The sequence below is a fragment of the Acipenser ruthenus genome, chromosome 45, assembly GCF_902713425.1.
Source record: "Acipenser ruthenus chromosome 45, fAciRut3.2 maternal haplotype, whole genome shotgun sequence".
Lineage (NCBI taxonomy): Eukaryota > Metazoa > Chordata > Actinopteri > Acipenseriformes > Acipenseridae > Acipenser > Acipenser ruthenus.
Window position 1 is genome coordinate 6,449,452 of NC_081233.1, and position 19,905 is coordinate 6,469,356.

The 19,905-nt window shown below is 38.8% G+C and overlaps 2 protein-coding genes across 9 annotated transcripts in view; both read left to right on the top strand.

Moving 5' to 3' along the window:
- Positions 1–2,974: 2,974 nt before the first annotated feature.
- LOC131720873 (prostaglandin E synthase 3-like) lies at positions 2,975–11,626 on the top strand. Its single transcript, XM_059013203.1, has 8 exons — positions 2,975–3,238; positions 6,242–6,355; positions 6,644–6,713; positions 6,922–7,020; positions 8,983–9,072; positions 9,505–9,564; positions 10,112–10,139; positions 10,322–11,626. Coding segments are annotated over exons 1-8 (483 nt in total). The 5' UTR covers positions 2,975–3,236; the 3' UTR covers positions 10,342–11,626.
- A 1,813-nt stretch (positions 11,627–13,439) lies between these two features.
- LOC117967059 (bromodomain adjacent to zinc finger domain protein 2A-like) overlaps positions 13,440–19,905 on the top strand; it is a 29,118-nt gene continuing 22,652 nt past the window's right edge. For 2 of the 8 annotated variants that reach the window (XM_059013190.1, XM_059013195.1), the window contains exons 1-2: positions 16,753–16,860; positions 18,912–19,043. In XM_059013190.1, the coding sequence (XP_058869173.1) occupies positions 16,836–16,860; positions 18,912–19,043 (157 nt within the window). In that variant the 5' untranslated portion in view covers positions 16,753–16,835. Of the gene's footprint in view, positions 13,590–16,752; positions 17,170–18,788; positions 18,844–18,911; positions 19,044–19,905 lie in introns of those variants that run through there. The other 6 variants (XM_059013196.1, XM_059013193.1, XM_059013191.1 and 3 more) reach the window with 6 other exon arrangements.

The following is a 19,905-nucleotide window of genomic DNA, read 5'->3' on the forward strand; positions in this document are numbered from 1 at the left end:
ATTTTACTGTACAATTTTCATGAATTTTGCATAATTTATGTGCTAATTTATTTACACTCATTTATTTAGTACACGTATATTGTGTACTACAGCCTGTTTGTTACATCCCGCTGTGGCCTTGTGCGCTCTTGAGGCCTTCATTTGAGTCCATGCATTCAGCCAAGCTGAAATATCGGTCTAGCGACTGTTTGCTATCGCCTCTGCAAAGCGGGTGAGAGATGCAGGCGTTCTCCATAGCGAGAGTCTGCTTGATTTTTACAGAGGCCAGGACAAAGGTTACGCTCTGTACCAATCCTGCCTTTAGCCGAAGACAATCTCGGCATTCCATGTCAACCAGTCTGTGGAACTGGAGGCTTCCTTCCAGTCTAACGGGGAGCTGCAGCTCCATACGCTCTGCCCAGCGCAGGCCCTGGCGTAGTACGCTGACAGGACGAAAAGTTGCAGGCAGTCTGAACAATGTTTTGTCTGCTTTGGGACATCCCTGTGGTCGTCAAGCCCTGTCTAAGCAGAGGCTGTCCAACTGGATAGCAGACGCAGTCAGGACTGCCTATGAGCTGGACAGCTTGCCTCCTCCAGAAAGCTCACTGTCCATTCCTTCAGGGGCATGGCAGCTTCGTGGGCTTTATTCCAGGGTGCATCTGAGATATGTGTGCAGTCCGTTTATGTCCTCGGGGTCGGGACAGGACTGCGTCACAGGCTATGCTAGCAGCTTTGATATATTTTATTCAGGCGTTGGGTCTTTAGGAGGTAAATACCCATTCGGTAATGGTTACATTTCTATTTCAGGGATCCATGGTTATGATAATAACCTGACGCTACTGGTAAAGCGTCTGACCCTGTAATATGTATGTTATGGGAAAGGAGCCCGTGGGACCTGGCTATGTGTGGTCTGAATCCTACAACTGCCTAATAAATGTGCTGTTGGCGCCCGGATCCAGTGACCTGGATTCCCCTTACTTCCCTCTAGCCTGTGAGCCTCACCGATACCAGCAACCCAAAAGTTACAACACGCTTGGATCTTGATGCTTTTATTTTTGGTTATTGCTCCCTCCCTTTCCCAAACACATGCAAAAGAAGACTAGTTTGGTGTCATTTTCTGGTCATACAAGAAACCATATACATGTTCGAAAGGACCCTTTTAATTGAATACATGTTTTAATTTAAAATGCCTCCATTCTGAAATCTGATTCATAGAGGTTGGGTTCTGAAGGAAATTATGCTTGAAGAATACTTTGACATAACTGTTTTGAGAATAATTTAAGCAGGCTGTAATAACCTATGATATTTATATAATGCAGTTTTTATAGAGGAGAGATGTCTCCTTTAGCTGGATTTAACTTTACAGCTTCTGAGTTTGAGGCTTGTTTAACTCGGAGTACCTTAAAGCCAGACTCTGTAGCAATGATCTAAATAGAAAATGACACCGCTATAAATGTTGCTTTATCACAGTTTGTAGTTTATTATTATTGTTATTTGTTTATTTAGCAGACACCTTTATCCAAGGCGACTTACAGAGACTAGGGTGTGTGAACTATGCATTAGCTGCAGAGTCGCTTACAACTACACCCGAAAGACGGAGCACAAGGAGGTGAAGTGGCTTGCTCAGGGTCACACAATGAGTCAGTGGTTGAGGTGGGATTTGAACCGGGGACCTCCTGGTTACAAGCCCTAGTTCACAGTGACCAGAGCTGGTACTAATGCAAAATGAAAAAAGGATTCAATTATAATTGGACACTAAATTAAAAAAAAAAAAGACTGAGAAGGTAGTTTTGCATGTTTAAAATAAATAATACACTAGCATTTGTATCACACATATAAGCCTGCCTGGGTCTGAATGAATATCAGGTGGAGTGAAATAAGTTGATCTGAACATAGCCCCCCACTTCACAAAACCACAGCACACGATTTGGCACAATCACATTAATAGCGCAGCAGTGTGGAGTAGTGGTTAGGGCTCTGGACTCTTGACCGGAGGGTCGTGGGTTCAATCCCAGGTGGGGGGGACTGCTGCTGTACCCTTGAGCAAGGCTTTAGATATTAACAATGATCAAAAGAGACGGCGTCTACATGCGCTGGTGACTCGACAGCTCCAAGCACGATCACAGACTTGAGGTTTCAAACGATTACGTGTTTTATTCGCACAGACAGATTCCAGTATTTCGATGCCTGTCACAGTAAAAACGTATTTTATTTGTATTTACGTGATTAGCAATAGCAGCTGATCTACAGAATAAAAGCTGATGGCAATGTGTGTATGCAGCACAGAACGATACAAAAGCCTCCATAATGTAATGACTGCGTGGATTTCAGCAGAGAGAGTGAGGGCGTTTAAATACGAGAACCCCTTTTTTAAGGAAGTTGCCATTCACTGCGGACCTTTGCAAGTCACACTTTGAGAGACATGTTAGCAATCTCACATAAAAGACAAGAATTCACATTGCATTTAAATATACTTTGTTTTTAAATGTCTATTCTGTTTCTATTGCTTCGTTGATATAGTACGGCGTGTACTGGGCATGTTTTGCACTGAAGCACCTCAGTGTCTGTGCGTGACAGGGCAAGATACAGCGGCTGTGTGATGTAGTGCAGCCACATCAAACAAAGCTGCTTAGTTTAGTCTCTACCTGCAAGTGCATAGATCCAGCTCGTCGTTACAAAAAAAGTTAGACCAGTCTAGAGACAGATGAACGGCTAATAGCTTTTAACTGGTCGTGCTGGTTTGATAAACAGTGACGCTGGCTGAATAGCGCGGCTATATTGGTTAAAGAATACCAATGATAGTAGTTCAAGTGAAAGAAACATAGAAAGAAAACTACAGCTCCTGTAAATAAGGTTATTGAAGCGACGCCATTGTGGCTCCGACACAGGGCGGCATTGTGCCGTAAACTATAGAGATCGTGGAGCCAACATGGCGAAGACAGCGCGTCAGTTTCATCAGCACCTCTGCGCTCTTAACCGTACCCTCGTAACCATGGCACCCAGCACGAGGGGAGGAGGGGGAGAGGGCGCGCATCGAACGCGCCAGCGCGAAGAGGGAGCCTTTGCTTTCGGTATGAGAGATTCTCGAGCGCTCTAGAAGCGTCGAACGAGCTGCGTCACTGGGCGAAAAGCGAGGACAGAGACACGCGAGGAGAAGTGCTCGTGCTCGGCTTTTCTCTTCATTCAAATAAACAACCGGGGCGACGCCGACTTCACTGCAGAACCGTTCACAAAACAATCCCAAAATAGTAACCGAGATGTAAGTGGGGTCGGGGGGGAGGACATTCATTTTTAAACCCGCCTTTTTATGTGTGTGTGTGTTTTTTTCTTCTTTAGAAAGTGCAGGCTTAAGCTAAGAAAGAGATTGTCGGTCACACGTTAGTGAGGCGGATTTCAGAGGGAGAAACAGCGCGATAGGCCGCACTTTTTTTTTTTTTTGTTCACGAATAAGTGTTGCTAAATAGATAATATTGTGGAGGCTTCGAGGTCGATTTATGTGCTGATAATTATATACGCAACAGTTTTTGCGTATGAGGACTGTACATTGGTTTTCGGTAATGCTTAGCCATGTCGATACCTTGGTACCGGTTTCTTAAATTCCGACAGAGATCCGCACAGGCTTTCATTTATCATTTTGTTTTTACAGTGAATCAGATGTTTAAGAAATTGGATAAACACAATCTTATAGTTTTTAAAAAAAAATATGTGCAACATAGTTATGAAAATGTAAGAGTGGTGTTACTCGTGTGTGTCTGTAATGACGGCCGCACATTTTGCATTCGTAATCAAATTGATTGCAAGCGATTGTTTAATTTCTGAAGGGTTCGTAATCTGCATAACAGAAGTGTACATATTTTATTAAGCCCTTCACAGTTAAGTGATTGTTTTGGATTTTGTGAAGGGCGATAAACTTCAACATGAAACGTGATGGGCATGGTTTAAAAAATAATAATAAATTTTTTATATATATATATATATATATATATATATATATAAATATATATATAAATATAAATAAATAAACGTGAGTTACTTTAGATTAGTTAGCATATTAAAAATCGCTATTTTAGATCAATTATGAGACTACCTGTTTCTTGCTGACTGTCACACGTACAGGTGCTCATTGGCCAAAACCACGGCCCGTCCTCATTGCGTTTGATTTGTGTACGTGGATGTAGTTAAAATGATTTAAAATACACCGTTTAACACTTAAACTTAGACGATAGATAGTACATAATCAAATTGATTGCCTGCGATTGTTTAATTTCTGAAGGGCTCTTAATAATCTACATAACAGAAGTGTGCATTTGGCTTTTGTTAGTGGTTGATATCCACAGTATTTAGCTTTTAATATGCTATACCTTGGTACCTTGAATTGATAAATAATACGTGATGTATTTCTAGACAGAACTGAGCTCTTAATAACCCATAAACAGAGGTCAGTCCTGCTTTAAAACATCATAGAATAAACCTTTGGAAGTGTAAGGGCTAAAACATGAAATAAACCTTGCAGCATAGTTAATGAAATTGATATTCACAAATTGGAGTTATGTTTAATATTTTTCCCTTCAAGGTGACCTCATTCATATTGTATGAATCCAATAATAGGAGTGAAAATATAGGTGATAGTTAATTATTCTGATCTCCGTCATGGATACCACCTGAGTTTAGAATTCTTTGGTGTGAGACCATCAGTGTGCCATATGTTGCAAGCACAGGCAACCTAATAGTGTTAAACCTGCTGAACACACATTTAAAATAAATAAATAAAAACCCACCCAGGTGGACTGTGTGTTTTAATAGCTGCCAGATCCATTGAACTTATTTGTTACACTAGTCTGTGGTTTCCATCTTGAGTTTTGAGATACTACTTTTTTGTTTGTAAAAAAATAAATTATATATATATAGATCGTTTTTCCTGTTGTCATATTGTTCAAAACGCTTTACAATAATCACGGCACAGTGCAGCCGATTTATTTTATTAGCTGCGCAAGAAGTAACAGCATATTTTCTTGGACTGTGCTGCCAATAGATGAATGCAATTACATGTGCAGGTGATGCATTTCACAGTGCAGTAATGGGGAACTTGGGTAGTCATTAAACGTCCTCGAGAGGGGGAGCTTGTATGTTTTTCTGTGTACCTACTGCTAATATTTCGTAAACCATATCAGCTGCCAGATTCTGATTTTTCAGTAAACTCATTGCGAAAATCTAACAGTACCCTAAGATGGCTGCCATATTGGGGATCATGTGACTTTTTGGTTTCTGGATAAGTCGTAACGCTTTGAGTTATTTGCTTTATACTTGGTAGATATTGTACAAGATAAATCCTTTTATGCCACAAAGATGACGCCACCACCACAGTGTCAGCACCTAATATCTCGACGTAATTTGCAATAGTTACCGAATATTTACATTATATCCCTGCATGCTGGTGAGCTGGCCTTCCATATTGCAGTCATTTGATTACATTTCTTGAATATAGAAACCGCACACTTTTAATTATTTTCTAATATTAGATCGATTTCAAATGTACAAACCATGTTGCCATTACATTTTGTCCCAGTGGATGCTTTGTTTTTGTTCAGTCTCCCATTTCTAGTTGCTTTTAGCCATGTGTAACAATTTAAAACGGGTTCAACTCTTTTTGTATTCGAGTGGCAGTTGGATTTCACACGAGTATACCAGTATAACCAAATGGGCTTCTCGGCATCCCTATTGCTATGTGCCTGTGGCACTGCAAGCAAAACAAAAATGCATGCATCACATTTTTCAGCTTTTCTCTTCTGTTCTATTGCTTGGCATGCAAGGTGCTGTAGACTTGTGCCCCAGTCACCACATGAAGTATGACAGGTCCTAGAAGCAGAAGGTTTGGTTCGCACACTTCACCTTGAAAGTTCAACATTTTATTATTGGCCTCCATTTTAGATCATGTTGTTCTGTGTATATATTAATGTGGTTGAATATTCATTTGTGTGAGTAATGCCTTCTTCCTCAGGTTGGGAGTTCAAAATGATGCCTGCAGAATTGCAACTGAAGTCTTGCACTTTTAAACTATGTTCTCTACGCAAGTACACTTGACTAACATTAATGCTGAACTTACTCCAGTCACCCTGGAATGTGTCCTAAGCAGTCAGTGTGATTCCTCTGCAAACACAATGGAGCTCAATCCAAGCCTCTTTTGCATTGAATGTCTCTCATAACACCTTGTATATAAAATGTATGTTTCTATTTTATTTTGACTTGTGCTTTTGATTTCTAGGCAGCCAGCTACTGGAAAGTGGTATGACAGAAGGGACTCAGTCTTTATTGAGTTTTGTGTTGAAGACAGTAAAGATGTCAAAGTTAATTTTGAAAACTCAAAGCTTAGTTTCAGGTAAGCTCATTCCTTTCTTGTTTCATCAGTTATATAAATTACACGCGCGCACACACACACATACAACGTACAGTAAACGTCTTGCATTCTGTTTTTGTTAGTACAATTGGACGAGTTTGGTTCGTGGCTACTGTCTTTAAAGAAGGCTTCTGATACCTGATTGACATGTGCCAAGTTATATTTGTTTTTTACTGGTGCAGTTTTCACTTCCCATATAAGGTGTAACACATTTATGGTTTCCTATACAGTGTACAATGCAGTAACATGTCCTTTCGTTTTTCTTTGCAGTTGTCTTGGAGGAGTAGATAATGTTAAATATCTAAACGAAGTTGACCTTTTTGATGCAGTTGATCCAAATGTAAGTATACTGGGTGATGCACCATTTCCTGCAACACATTCACATTGTGTACCTGGTTCTTTTTATTTAAAGAAACATACTTCAGACAATGAGTGCTGTTGGATGAATTATTGTCACTCTTTACAGCATTTTAATTGATTGTAAACTTAAAACGGGAGCGTATCTTCTGAGCTGTTTTGATCTCGTTTTGTTTTTTATTTTTCTTCAGGTATCCAAACACAAGCGTACTGACAGATCTGTTTTGTGTTGTTTACGGAAAGCAGAAGCCGGCAAGTCGTGGCCTCGAGTCACAAAAGACAAGGCAAAGGTTGGTTGTACAGAGAATAGTAGAAAGTAAAAGCAAGCAACCAGTTGAATTCTGTACTAGTGTAGGGACCATTAGTCTTCACAGCATAGTAAGCAGTTAGAGGAGGTGAATGTTGAATATTACTTACAATACATTATCATTTATAGTAACGATTACCTGAGTATTGCTAGTGTTGAGTTGTCCATTACATAACTGTTTGCACATACAGTGCCTTGCGAAAGTATTCGGCCCCCTTGAACTTTGCGACCTTTTGCCACATTTCAGGCTTCAAACATAAAGATATGAAACTGTAATTTTTTGTGAAGAATCAACAACAAGTGGGACACAATCATGAAGTGGAACGAAATTTATTGGATATTTCAAACTTTTTTAACAAATAAAAAACTGAAAAATTGGGCGTGCAAAATTATTCAGCCCCCTTAAGTTAATACTTTGTAGCGCCACCTTTTGCTGCGATTACAGCTGTAAGTCGCTTGGGGTATGTCTCTATCAGTTTTGCACATCGAGAGACTGAAATTTTTGCCCATTCCTCCTTGCAAAACAGCTCGAGCTCAGTGAGGTTGGATGGAGAGCATTTGTGAACAGCAGTTTTCAGTTCTTTCCACAGATTCTCGATTGGATTCAGGTCTGGACTTTGACTTGGCCATTCTAACACCTGGATATGTTTATTTGTGAACCATTCCATTGTAGATTTTGCTTTATGTTTTGGATCATTGTCTTGTTGGAAGACAAATCTCCGTCCCAGTCTCAGGTCTTTTGCAGACTCCATCAGGTTTTCTTCCAGAATGGTCCTGTATTTGGCTCCATCCATCTTCCCATCAATTTTAACCATCTTCCCTGTCCCTGCTGAAGAAAAGCAGGCCCAAACCATGATGCTGCCACCACCATGTTTGACAGTGGGGATGGTGTGTTCAGGGTGATGAGCTGTGTTGCTTTTACGCCAAACATAACGTTTTGCATTGTTGCCAAAAAGTTCGATTTTGGTTTCATCTGACCAGAGCACCTTCTTCCACATGTTTGGTGTGTCTCCCAGGTGGCTTGTGGCAAACTGTAAACGACACTTTTTATGGATATCTTTAAGAAATGGCTTTCTTCTTGCCACTCTTCTATAAAGGCCAGATTTGTGCAGTATACGACTGATTGTTGTCCTATGGACAGAGTCTCCCACCTCAGCTGTAGATCTCTGCAGTTCATCCAGAGTGATCATGGGCCTCTTGGCTGCATCTCTGATCAGTCTTCTCCTTGTATGAGCTGAAAGTTTAGAGGGACGGCCAGGTCTTGGTAGATTTGCAGTGGTCTGATACTCCTTCCATTTCAATATTATCGCTTGCACAGTGCTCCTTGGGATGTTTAAAGCTTGGGAAATCTTTTTGTATCCAAATCCGGCTTTAAACTTCTCCACAACAGTATCTCGGACCTGCCTGGTGTGTTCCTTGTTCTTCATGATGCTCTCTGCGCTTTAAACGGACCTCTGAGACTATCACAGTGCAGGTGCATTTATACGGAGACTTGATTACACACAGGTGGATTCTATTTATCATCATTAGTCATTTAGGTCAACATTGGATCATTCAGAGATCCTCACTGAACTTCTGGAGAGAGTTTGCTGCACTGAAAGTAAAGGGGCTGAATAATTTTGCACGCCCAATTTTTCAGTTTTTTATTTGTTAAAAAAGTTTGAAATATCCAATAAATTTCGTTCCACTTCATGATTGTGTCCCACTTGTTGTTGATTCTTCACAAAAAATTAGTTTCATATCTTTATGTTTGAAGCCTGAAATGTGGCAAAAGGTCGCAAAGTTCAAGGGGGCCGAATACTTTCGCAAGGCACTGTATACAAGTGCAGCCACTGTGACGAGTTTTGTGTATTTAACTCCTGACCCTAATGTTTTTCACTTCTCATATGTAGAGCTGTATTTTGTCCTAAATATTGGATGCACCTTTTTTGTTATGTATCCACAGCTGAACTGGCTCAGTGTTGATTTCAATAACTGGAAAGACTGGGAAGATGATTCAGATGAAGAAGCGTCCAGCTTTGATCGCTTCTCAGATGTAAGAAATGCTGGCTGTAGGAATAGAATGGATCATTTTAAATGTTTTGTGTTCTGATGTGATTACATTTGTAAGTGCTGAGCAGGGTTGGGCCCGTGGAGAAACTGCCGAGGAACAGCTAGACTATTAAAAGTAGTGGTGCTCACTCAGTCATATGTGGTCAAGTATTCAGCCAGTACCACAGCTGGGAGGTCCTTTTTATTGGATGGGAGGGTAAAACTAGGGTGTTCTGCTTTATGTGGGAAATATTAGGCATGAAGATATCAGATACGATATAGAGAACTGATGAGCTTGTCTGATTTTTAGAATAAGATGCATGCTGTGATAAGTAATGTTGATGTATTTTTTCATGGTACAGACGCCTATAGTATGGCGTGTAGATCCTTGGTGGGAATGTTATTTGCATGCAACTCAATGTAATCTTTTTGACAGATGATGAACAATATGGGAGGTGGTGAAGATGATTTGCCAGACGTTGATGGAGCAGAGGATGTAAGCAACAGTTTATTTTTTAAAATCCTGTAACGATGTGTAAACGGCAAAATACTTAATGATTTTGGAAAGGTAAAAAAGACTGCAGGTGATGCTGTATTTTCTTGTAACTCGTAGGACTACTTGAATAGTTTCATGTATGCTGATTTAAATTAATATCTGACACCAACAGTCATTATCTAGCTGCAGCAACAGTTAACTACAGGTAGTAACTGCTGATGAGAATGTGAATGCTTTTATGAACTGGAAAAATTGTAAGTGTATGAGTAGTAGTTGCTTACATTTTATTTTGTGCTTTAGACTGCTTGACATTTTAAGTCTGTTTAAGTTTCAAGATTCCCATGAGCTATAGAGGGCATGTACTGTAGGATAAAGACGGCTCTATTCAGAACTATTCATGAGATCCTGTGCATTTAAAATGTGCCTACCCAATCTTGTTTTAACCAGTGTAGGTTTGTTGCAAAATTCAGTTTTCCATTTAGGTTTCATTTAATGTTAAATGTTTTTATTTTTATCTTCCCCCCCCCCCCCCCCCCCCCAACTTCAGGAGGAATCGGCTGATAGTGACGATGAAAGTAAGCTGAAATATTTATTCTGGTTTCATGTCTAAAAGTTTCTAAATACAGATTGCATCTAATTTATGTGATCCTTGTTTCATTCTGGGTTGTATTATAACTGCATGCCTATAATAGTGTTTTTCCATTTTATCAATTATTTTCCTTCTCCATTAACTCTTTCTTGTTTTTTGTTTTTTTAGAAATGCCAGATCTGGAGTAAAGAAACACAGGAATACTTATACAGCTGGAAAGAAGAATTATCACAACTGTAAAGAAAAAAAAAAAATAGATTTGAGTTGGTAGCTGTACAAGACTGTTTGTTTTTTGCATCTTTCAAAGCCATTCTCACCCAGTATAAAAGGCTTCACTGAGGGTTGATGCGTACCATTGTACTGGCCTGTCTTAACTCCATGGACAGTGCTGTACTTACATGTTTTGTTTATGCATGAAATATTACCAGACTTTTCATAATGTATAGTTATTTGTTTAAAAACAACACAAGCAATGGCTATGGTGAAAGGTGTGTTAAAAGGTTTGACATGAAGTGTACAACAAAAAAAAATAAACCAATTGTTCTTTTTACTATTCACTATCACTTGGGTAATATATTTAAATTGTCTGGGGTTGTTCTGACATCTGATTTATCAAAAACAAAAAATAAATTAACTAAAGGATTTCACAAATTTATAGAATCAATTCAATGGTTTGACGTTCCAGTAGCATTCGTTCATGGTGTTGTCTGAAATTTTTCACATCCTTTCGTCATACAAGACAAAGGTCTTGGGTTGTTCAGGCACAGGCAATCTTTTCTTAAGTGTTGTGATAAAATTGCAAATAAAGGGAGTGACTTCCTTTTCCACATTCTCTTAGTAAATATTTTAGTATATAGGATTTAGGCATTTTAAATCCTGCTCTAGTAGGCTTTTTTGTAGTGGTGCCTGCTTTCATATCCATCGCAAATTGATGGGTTTTTTTTTCCAGTTAATTGGTTTTAAATGCAACATTAAGCAGATATATAAATAAATTCATAAAACATGTTTAAATATTACATCAGCTACTATTGTACTAACCCCAACTACTGTAAGTAGTTACCATGTATTAAATTGTGTTTTATATCACAGTGTAAAAGGATGCAGTTACTTTGAGAGAAATTGACAATGCACATTTCTTGCTTCCAACAAAAAAAAACAACATTTTGAAGCTCAATAATGAAGCCTGTACATTTGGTATTTGTTTGACCCTCGGACCTACACAACTGTTTAAAGGAGTAACTACAGCTGTGTATGTGTTGCTTCTGTCTCTTGAAAAAGTGAACTATATATACATTTAGATGACCAAATTGTATTTGCACTGTCAGAATACGAATACAAGTGTGATTAAAAAAAAAAATACTATTCTTAGTATGTATGTCAACCTGTCGGTTGAAGAACTTCAGTTTATGTTGAATGCAGTGGGTATTTTTTTTTGATGTCTACATCTTTCTAATAAACTGTCTGAGACTCACATATTCTCTCTTGTATTCCTGCTTACAATTTTTACAATTGCTGTTGCAGTAGACATTCATGGTTGGTTTCACGTGCCCCGATTAGCACTAGTCTTAGATTACCTAATGTAACAGTTTTTTACAGCATCATTGTTAGGCAAGGGGTGTGGCTTGCATAATCATAAACCATTTCTTTAAAAAAAAACAAAAAAAGTTTTGAACCTAATACTCAATTAGTCTGTTCTGTGCTTATTTGGGGAGAAAATCATCAATCAAGACACTTCTTTTTTAAATATATAGGATTTTATCAAATATGTTTTATGAACACTACAAAAAGGCAGTAAAAGTAGTGTTTGAACTCCACTCCAACATATATGCTTCTATTTTTGTGACCTGTCTGTTTTGGGGTCAAAACAAGTTATTTATAAAAGGGGTCCATGAAGATTTTGATGGCGCTGGCACTGGAGCACAATAACACACAATGCGTGTGCATGTGTAAGTTACAGTTATTTGTCTGTCTGCTCATGTACTGACATCTACTGGTAAACAGGACTCGAGAGGGAGATGTCAGCTGTCCACAGATACAACACAAGCAGCAGAGGTCCTTGCTAGGGGCTAATGGAGCAGCTCAATTTCCATCTAATTTTTGAGTCTCCCTGTAAAGTGGATTCCTGTATCAGCTGAGGGGTATGTTCAGACCACCAAATTCACATGAATTCAAACTCAGACCCTGTAAGTCGCCCTGGATAAGGGTGTCTGCTAAGAAATAAATAATAATCTTTTTTTCAATCATTTTTCTGATTTGTTTTTATATAAAACTTAGGACATTTACAAAATATGACTGGTTCTCAGAATAAGCTGTGTTTGTTACTGCAAACCATTTTCTAGCTATGCCGTTCAGAGTAAAACTAACAACCTAGCAACTAGCCGTCTTGCCCATCCTGACTGAAACTGATACAAGGACATGCAGCTACAGAAAACACTAGGGATTAATATGCAAGCCATATTCATCAGGGAAGTCAGCTACACAAAATGAATTGTCTTGGGTTTGTTTCTGTATCATGTACGAGAATTCAAGAGTGGTATTTGTTTAAAATATGTATTGCTTTTAAAGAAAAGTATTAGAAATGTTATAACTATGCATTCTCAAAAAAAAGTCTAATTAATAAGTAATTTCGGTTGCAGTAATTCAATAGCAATGGTGCCACAGCATTTGCAAAGCTGGTTTAGTGATTATTATAGGCTGTGGTAAAATTCTTTAATATCAAAAAGTCCGAGCAATATTGGTGACAATAAACATAGTTGAGTTTATCAGGGTTCACCAACCAGGTTAAATGAGCATTACAACACATATGGAACTTGACATAATACAAACAAAAGCGTTCAATAAAACATGTTTTTTAAATGTGTGCAACTTTCTTTACAGTATGTGTCAGAACATTCCAGCAATTTGTAACATTTATAATCGCATGCATCTGTTTCACAGCGTGACAGTAAATCGGGAGCAAATCAGTTGTTTGATACATGCGATTGATATTAACCGGAATGACATAATAACCGAATTGACTCCCTGCGTTATATTCTGGCTGGAACAATGTGGCGATAACAAAAAAGATTATAATGATATTAAGACGCGCGTTTAATTGTGTAAAACAGTAAGTGTTTTACGAAATGACAAGTCCTTGTGTGTATAGTATTCATATTTTGGAACCTAACTAGTAAAAATTGCTTTAGAATTTGTGTTTTCAACGCGTGACGTCACAGAAAGACGGCGCCACCAGCCACCTGCTTTCCAAAGGGAAGAAAGGAAAAAAAACAGGAACTCGCTGTCCTACCCCAACACAAACGGGACGAAAAGAAAATGGATTAATGTTTGTTTCTCTCATCTCACTTCTTATCTGAAACACGCGTCTGCTTAAATCAAGAAAAAAAAAATAACCGACTGTAAACTGCATTGGATTACAGCCCAAGCTTCCTTAATATCGGTATGTGTTTATATTTATTTTTTTTAAAAGCCTGTTCGTTAGCTAATTTCTCAACGGGCATCTATTAATTGAAATCCATTTTGTTTCGCTCCACGCCTCCTGTTTGTATCCATCTTTCTAGCAGACCGTGTGCTTTATCACTTCCTGCACGGCACGTCGGTGTCTCCAGTGTCCTAAAGGTAACCAATTTGGCGTCTCTCTTTCTTTTCAATGTGATGTCCCTTCTGTCCAATACAAGGGTTTGGAATAAGCAGTCCTTGTCCTCTTGAGAGGACCATCAGAAACCAGGCGTGCATGACAGACCCAGCTTCCTCAGCTGAACTTTTTATATTTCAGTTTGAAAACTACTTTAGACACGATACAGAATTGAAGCTTGGGGTTGTGTGATGTTGACCATGACATCACAGCAAGGAAAAAAAAATGACTATAGAATACATTCCTTTCTTTCTTTCTGTACATTTTAAAGCAACATGTGGTGTCAGGCATACTTAGCCTAACCTTGTACCATTTACAACTAACAGAGAACCCAATCACCCCACTTTAGTATCTGGGATGCAGAGTGCAGTTAGGCACTGTGTCCACCAGGGGGCTCAGTTGCAGCAGACACGGTGAGCAGTGCGTGTGGTTTTGTTCAACCTATCCAGGGTTAGGTGCTGAATTTAAACCACAGAGGAAATTGCTTCCTGTGGTCTGGTTCTCATTCTAGTGTTGGGATCAAGAGGAAAGATAACAGGGAGGAAAGGAAGGAGCCGCTCTTGTTTATAGAATTCGTCTTCCCTGCTGGGAGACACACCCCAGTGACAGCGTTATTCAACTGTTTATCCTGTTGTGATGAAACTTTCCTATTTAAATATATGGAATAATTCTAGCGTGAGAAATATTTCAATATATTGATTAAATGGCAAACGTACCGTAGTAAAGGGAGGGGTTGGACAGTTGTTTCAGAATGTATTTTCAGAAGACATGTCATAGAATTGCATGACAAAGAAATCAGGCCAATATTCACACCAGTGTCCAATCCCTTATTCATCTTTGCTCCTGTGATCTGTCACTGCTTGCAAAGAGCTACTGCTCATGTCATTGGGGTGTGGCAGTCTTCGCTAATCCGTAGTCCATTAGGCTGTCCCGTTCTTGGATTAAAGGTTGTGCAATTTTGGTTCATCTTGGAAAGCGTTCAGTAAAACTCTATTCTGACTAATTTGCTATGAACTGCTTTCAAATGCCCCTCCCCCTCCACACATTTAGAACAGATTGCTTTAGCTGCCCAGGATTCATAAAGGAACACACAAAATGAAAATCTGTGACAAATGCTTTTGACGCTGTCCCAAACAGACGATTAGCTACACTGTAGTACAGCTTGGGAATCCTGGTTCACAAAGCTGCTGTAGACACACGGTTTACTTTTTAACCTCTTAACATCCAACACTTGCTCCCGCAGTTTCTGTCTGCATTTAAACAAGCAATCGAAATCTGTAAACGCCATCTCTTCTACATTTCCTGGTCTTAGATTAAATGAAATACACATTTTTGATTGAATTCGGGTGCTAGTTATGTACAGATTAAAGAGATGTCATTTTAATGTCATTTCTGTGCATTCTTCTTAACATCTGCAGCCATTCTCTGAGTGCTTGTGGTTTGGCTAGGTCAGTATTGATTTGTAAATATAACTTGCTTTGGCATTGAGCTAGGACCAAACAGCCTTCCTCAATCTGTTCAAAGCATGTCAGATGTATCCTTTGTATCTTCAAGCTCCACCTACTCTGTCTATATAGATGTACAGTATGGGGTCACTTGCATAGTTGAAAGGTCATAGTGTCACGTGATTTGAATGGAATAAGGAAAACTGCTCAGTCCCGGGATTTAGGATTCTCAGGACAAGCTCAAAGACAGGTAAAGACAGATTTAGGGATAGTAATTCAGTATTAGAGCATCAGAACCAATCACCAACCAGAAAGATGAAAGGATTTGTCAATGATAGATAAGTCAGTCCGATCCAGTCAGGGACAGACCATTTTCACACATGTGTGTTACATTCATGTCCAGTCCCTGTATATAAAACAACGGGCAGTGAATTCTGTGGGGACTGGATAAGCAAGTTTGAATGCAGAATAAGACTTGACACCTAGATCCTTGTTTTATTAACACTCCTGACATTTCTTCCTTTACATGAGGGTTGGGTATATAAAGGTGATATCTCAGAGCTGGCAACACTGTGGGCTGGTTTCACAGACCCGGATTAGCACTAATTCTGGACTATTTTACCTAAGATTACATTAGGTAGTCCAGGATTAGTGCTAATCATGGTTTGTGGAACCAGCCTTTCAAATCCACAGCAGTGATTTTCATATTTATCAGGGATCCTCTAGCAGAATGAAGTGTAAATTAATACTCAGCTTGCTTAGTCTCAGTAAACCACACGTTATATTTATATACTATGTCTACTTACATTAATATGTATATGTAATATACAATAATAATAACAGAAATAAGAAGCAATTCATCTGTGCTTATCTGTGTGAATAATTACTATTTATTTCTTAGCAGATGCCCTTATCCAGGGCGACTTACAATTGTTACAAGATATCACATTATTTTTACATACAATTACATTATTGTTTACCCGTTATTTTTACATACAATTACCCATTTATACAGTTGGGTTTTTACTGGAGCAATCTAGGTAAAGTACCTTGCTCAAGGGTACAGCAGCAGTGTCCCCCACCTGGGATCGAACCCACAACCCTCCAGTCAAGAGCCCAGAGCCCTAACCACTACTCCACACTGCTGAGGTTAAACACAATCACACTTAATAAATTTTAAAAAATATTATTTAAAAAAAATAAACAAATATGGGACAACATGGGAAAAACATCTATATGAAAATACTTGAACTAAATCAGTAAATAGATTTGTGAAGGTCTGTATGCTGATAGTCTGACAGTGTATCTCACTCATAAAGGGTTTAAATATGATTGCTATATTGAGATGACTATAGATTCACTGTATTATTATACAGTAGGTGAGATTGCAATATGATTTTAGATGTTGCTTTCATGAGAGGGTCTTTAATCAATTAGTATAACCAATGCTGCTCGAGGGCTTTAACGTAGATGTGAATGAAATATATCAGGCTTTATGACCTGGGGGGGACACGTATCTCCCGGTGTGTGTAAAGCCCCATTCACTTCCTCTCGGCTCAATTTCTTTCTTTTTCTATAATCATGGCTTCACTGAAATGCACCAGCCATGTTTGCTAATTTCAAACCTAAAGGTTAGCGGCTCCCTGTCCATTATTTACATCAACGATACCCCTTTCAACTGTATATTCCTTCAACTGAAAGCTTAAAGGTGCTGTTATTTTTCACCGGGGGTAACTTTTGGGATCGGATTTATTTTTAATTAAATTTTTGGGGGACAAACTTTTGGTGTGTGTGTGGTTGCTAGTGCTGCTGTTTCAAAATTTCTTCAGTGCAGGAGGAAAACAATGTGAGTTTATTAAACAAAAGAGAAGCATCCAACTTGCTCATCGAAAAAGCAGAATTTAAGGCCCGATTTGAAGACGACTTATGAATTTATGACGGTAAAACGATTTACAAAAATTCTTATTTACTGAAAAAGTTTTTTTGAAGGGACTCTCTGTTTTGTTTTGATGCATTTTATTAAGTTTCATAATTATTTAAATAACCTTGATGTGGATGTGTCGTTGAGCTAATAAGCGAAGGCCTCGGTGTACACAAATCGGCCTTATTTTAGAAAGAAATAATTAGATTTGTATTTTTTTCTTTGAAGAACACACGGGGTTTAACTTTCGACTTTCATTTTTATTATGTTTTCCTGTATAATAAATTTAAGTACGGTTTCAGGGTGGCCATCGTTTCTGTTATTCGTGAAAAGGCCCAATCATGTTTAGTCATTTTGATGTTTTTAAAAAATACGTCATTTTAAAGTTTTTTTTAATGGAAGTTCCGTAATTTTTTTAATATCGGTTTCCACTCAAAAAGAACAACATTACGCGTCTTGGGCCACGTTTTCACCCCACATTGTTTCATTCGTTTGTACGATAACGAAGTTTTACTGCTGTACATACATAAAAAATAATCTAATTTACAGGATAACATTTAAAGATAAGCTGGGTGAAATGTATTTTATGAAAACATTGGCACTTAAAACGTACGATTTATGTTTAGAATCCCATGCTCGTGTGCATTTGCCTGGTACCCTAAAAGTTGTAATAATTTACATTAAAACGTTTATTTTTTCCTTAGACATTGTGACTCTTTATAATATTTAATGACAGTTTTATCAACAAAAGCCAGCGTAGTGGGTGTTGGATACATAACAAAAACAACGTATTTTATGTTTAAAGGTCTTTCTGCGGTTTTAAAACAGTTTATCTTATTTGTAAAAACGAAATATATTTGATCTGTTTAGTACAATTCTGTTGACCCTATGGTAACTGCTGTCGTAGCGTACATAATCCCAGGCTTGCATATCGGAATAGACCCTTATGACAAAGATTACAGTTTGTTGTTAACGGGGATTGGTTGACTAAATTAGGGGTACCCAGTAAATGAGGGATGTTCCCTGAGTTACTGCGACATGAGCGCTGGGTTGTATTATGTTTGGGAGGTGGTATTGCGTGAAGCTGTTATGTCAGTTAATATGACACGGCCTTAATGACAACGCCTGCACGCGGTGCTGTCTGTACGAGCCAGCGCTTGGTGGTGTGTTGTGATGCGTGCAATCAATAATGCAAACGCAGGGTTCGTCAGTATTGTCTTCAAGATAAGTTACTGTATTATTTGAAAGGAGTAACTTGTGTGTGTTTATTTATTTGAGCCTGACTGCCTGGGCCAACATAAACAGAATGTTTACAGGAATTGCAAATGTATATTTTCCCCAGATTCTATACATGCTTATTATAGAAAATGAAACCTGTTTTTTTGAGTTGAGCTATGCTTCATGTTGCGCTGAAGGTGTAACCTTTAGCCTTGCATGTTTACTGATGAGTCAAATGACTACTTTTGGTGCTGCGATTGCATTGCATTTGAACTGCGTTTGCATATGCTTATAACAAGCACTTTTGAAAGTCTGCTTATGTAAATAGTCTGCATAGCAGGAAATGACCAAGCTGCGTCGATTACCTTTGTGTACTGGACTTTATTTTAAAAATTGAGATGAATTGTCCACTGCTTTTAGGTGGATTACACTACCGTCTAAGCCGAGACCCCCAAAATGGCTTAATTTGGGACTTGTAAGTAGTTTTATTCTTATCATTCTCGCAAGACTTGTGTATGAGCTGAAGTTTCCTTCTCTTTGCAGATATGGAAGCAAATAACCATTATAACTATTCTGGGCACTCTTCTATGTCTGCATCCTCAGGACTGAAGCGTTCCTCGGGGGAGACTCTTTATACAAACGGATCCACCATGAGCTTCCCTCAGCAGGGGAAAAGTGAGTACCCTTTCCAGAAAAATACAGTGCATAGCAGTGCGAGCCATTCCAGGTTTTAGTGCGTGCTGATTGAGCTCAAAATGCAATGCATCTGTGAAACAAAGGGTTTTATTTCTGACTGTGGAAACTTAGAAGTCGCCGTTATTTTCAGCTAGTGCCTTCATCAATGTAATGTAGCGGATGAAGAGAAACAAGGTTAGGCTTGGTTTAAATGGGCTAACAGGCCAAGTAATGCTTAACAAATTCATTCATGGTCTTGGGTTACTTCAAATGCAATGCATCCCTGAGCAGAATGGCTTATATCTGATTGCGGTGTTCTCTGCTTCACATCCATCACTTCAAAAACACTTATAGTCTAAGGTAAAGTTATCAGGAGACAAAATGTTCCGCTAGTGCATTCATCAGTGAAATGTAGCGGTACAATGCTTAAGGTGAATATGAGATGTGCCGGATGCAAGAGAAACAAGGTTAGGCTGATCCCCATGCTGAAATCTGGTAAGTTAATGGGCTAGCAGGCAATGCTTGTAAAATAGCTCCATTCATGGATGGAAGGGATTGTCCTTGTCAGTAATTTCCATTCTATTAAAAACTGTACCTGTTAACCTTCTAGACTTTATCAGCGAGTAAATGTAACCTAGTTATGAACAGACAAGACTGTGTTGACCTACATATGTGTTGGCACAGTGTGGGATAAATGTATAGAAATCTGAAGCTTGCAATTTCCCCCAAATTGCTGCGGGGTACTATCAGTGGGTCCCCCCCCCCCACCCCTTTTTTTCACTCTGGTGAGCAGTGTGCTGCAGGAGACTCTAATCCATGCAACGTGCTGCACGCTGGTGACGTTCTGCATTGGTCGTGCATG

Bases quoted from the DNA above. Each gene is read 5' to 3' on its own strand.
- LOC131720873 (XM_059013203.1), top strand. The intron at 6,714-6,921 runs GTAAGTATACTG...ATTTTTCTTCAG, and splicing joins TTGATGCAGTTGATCCAAAT to GTATCCAAACACAAGCGTAC. The intron at 9,073-9,504 runs GTAAGAAATGCT...TCTTTTTGACAG, and splicing joins GCTTTGATCGCTTCTCAGAT to ATGATGAACAATATGGGAGG.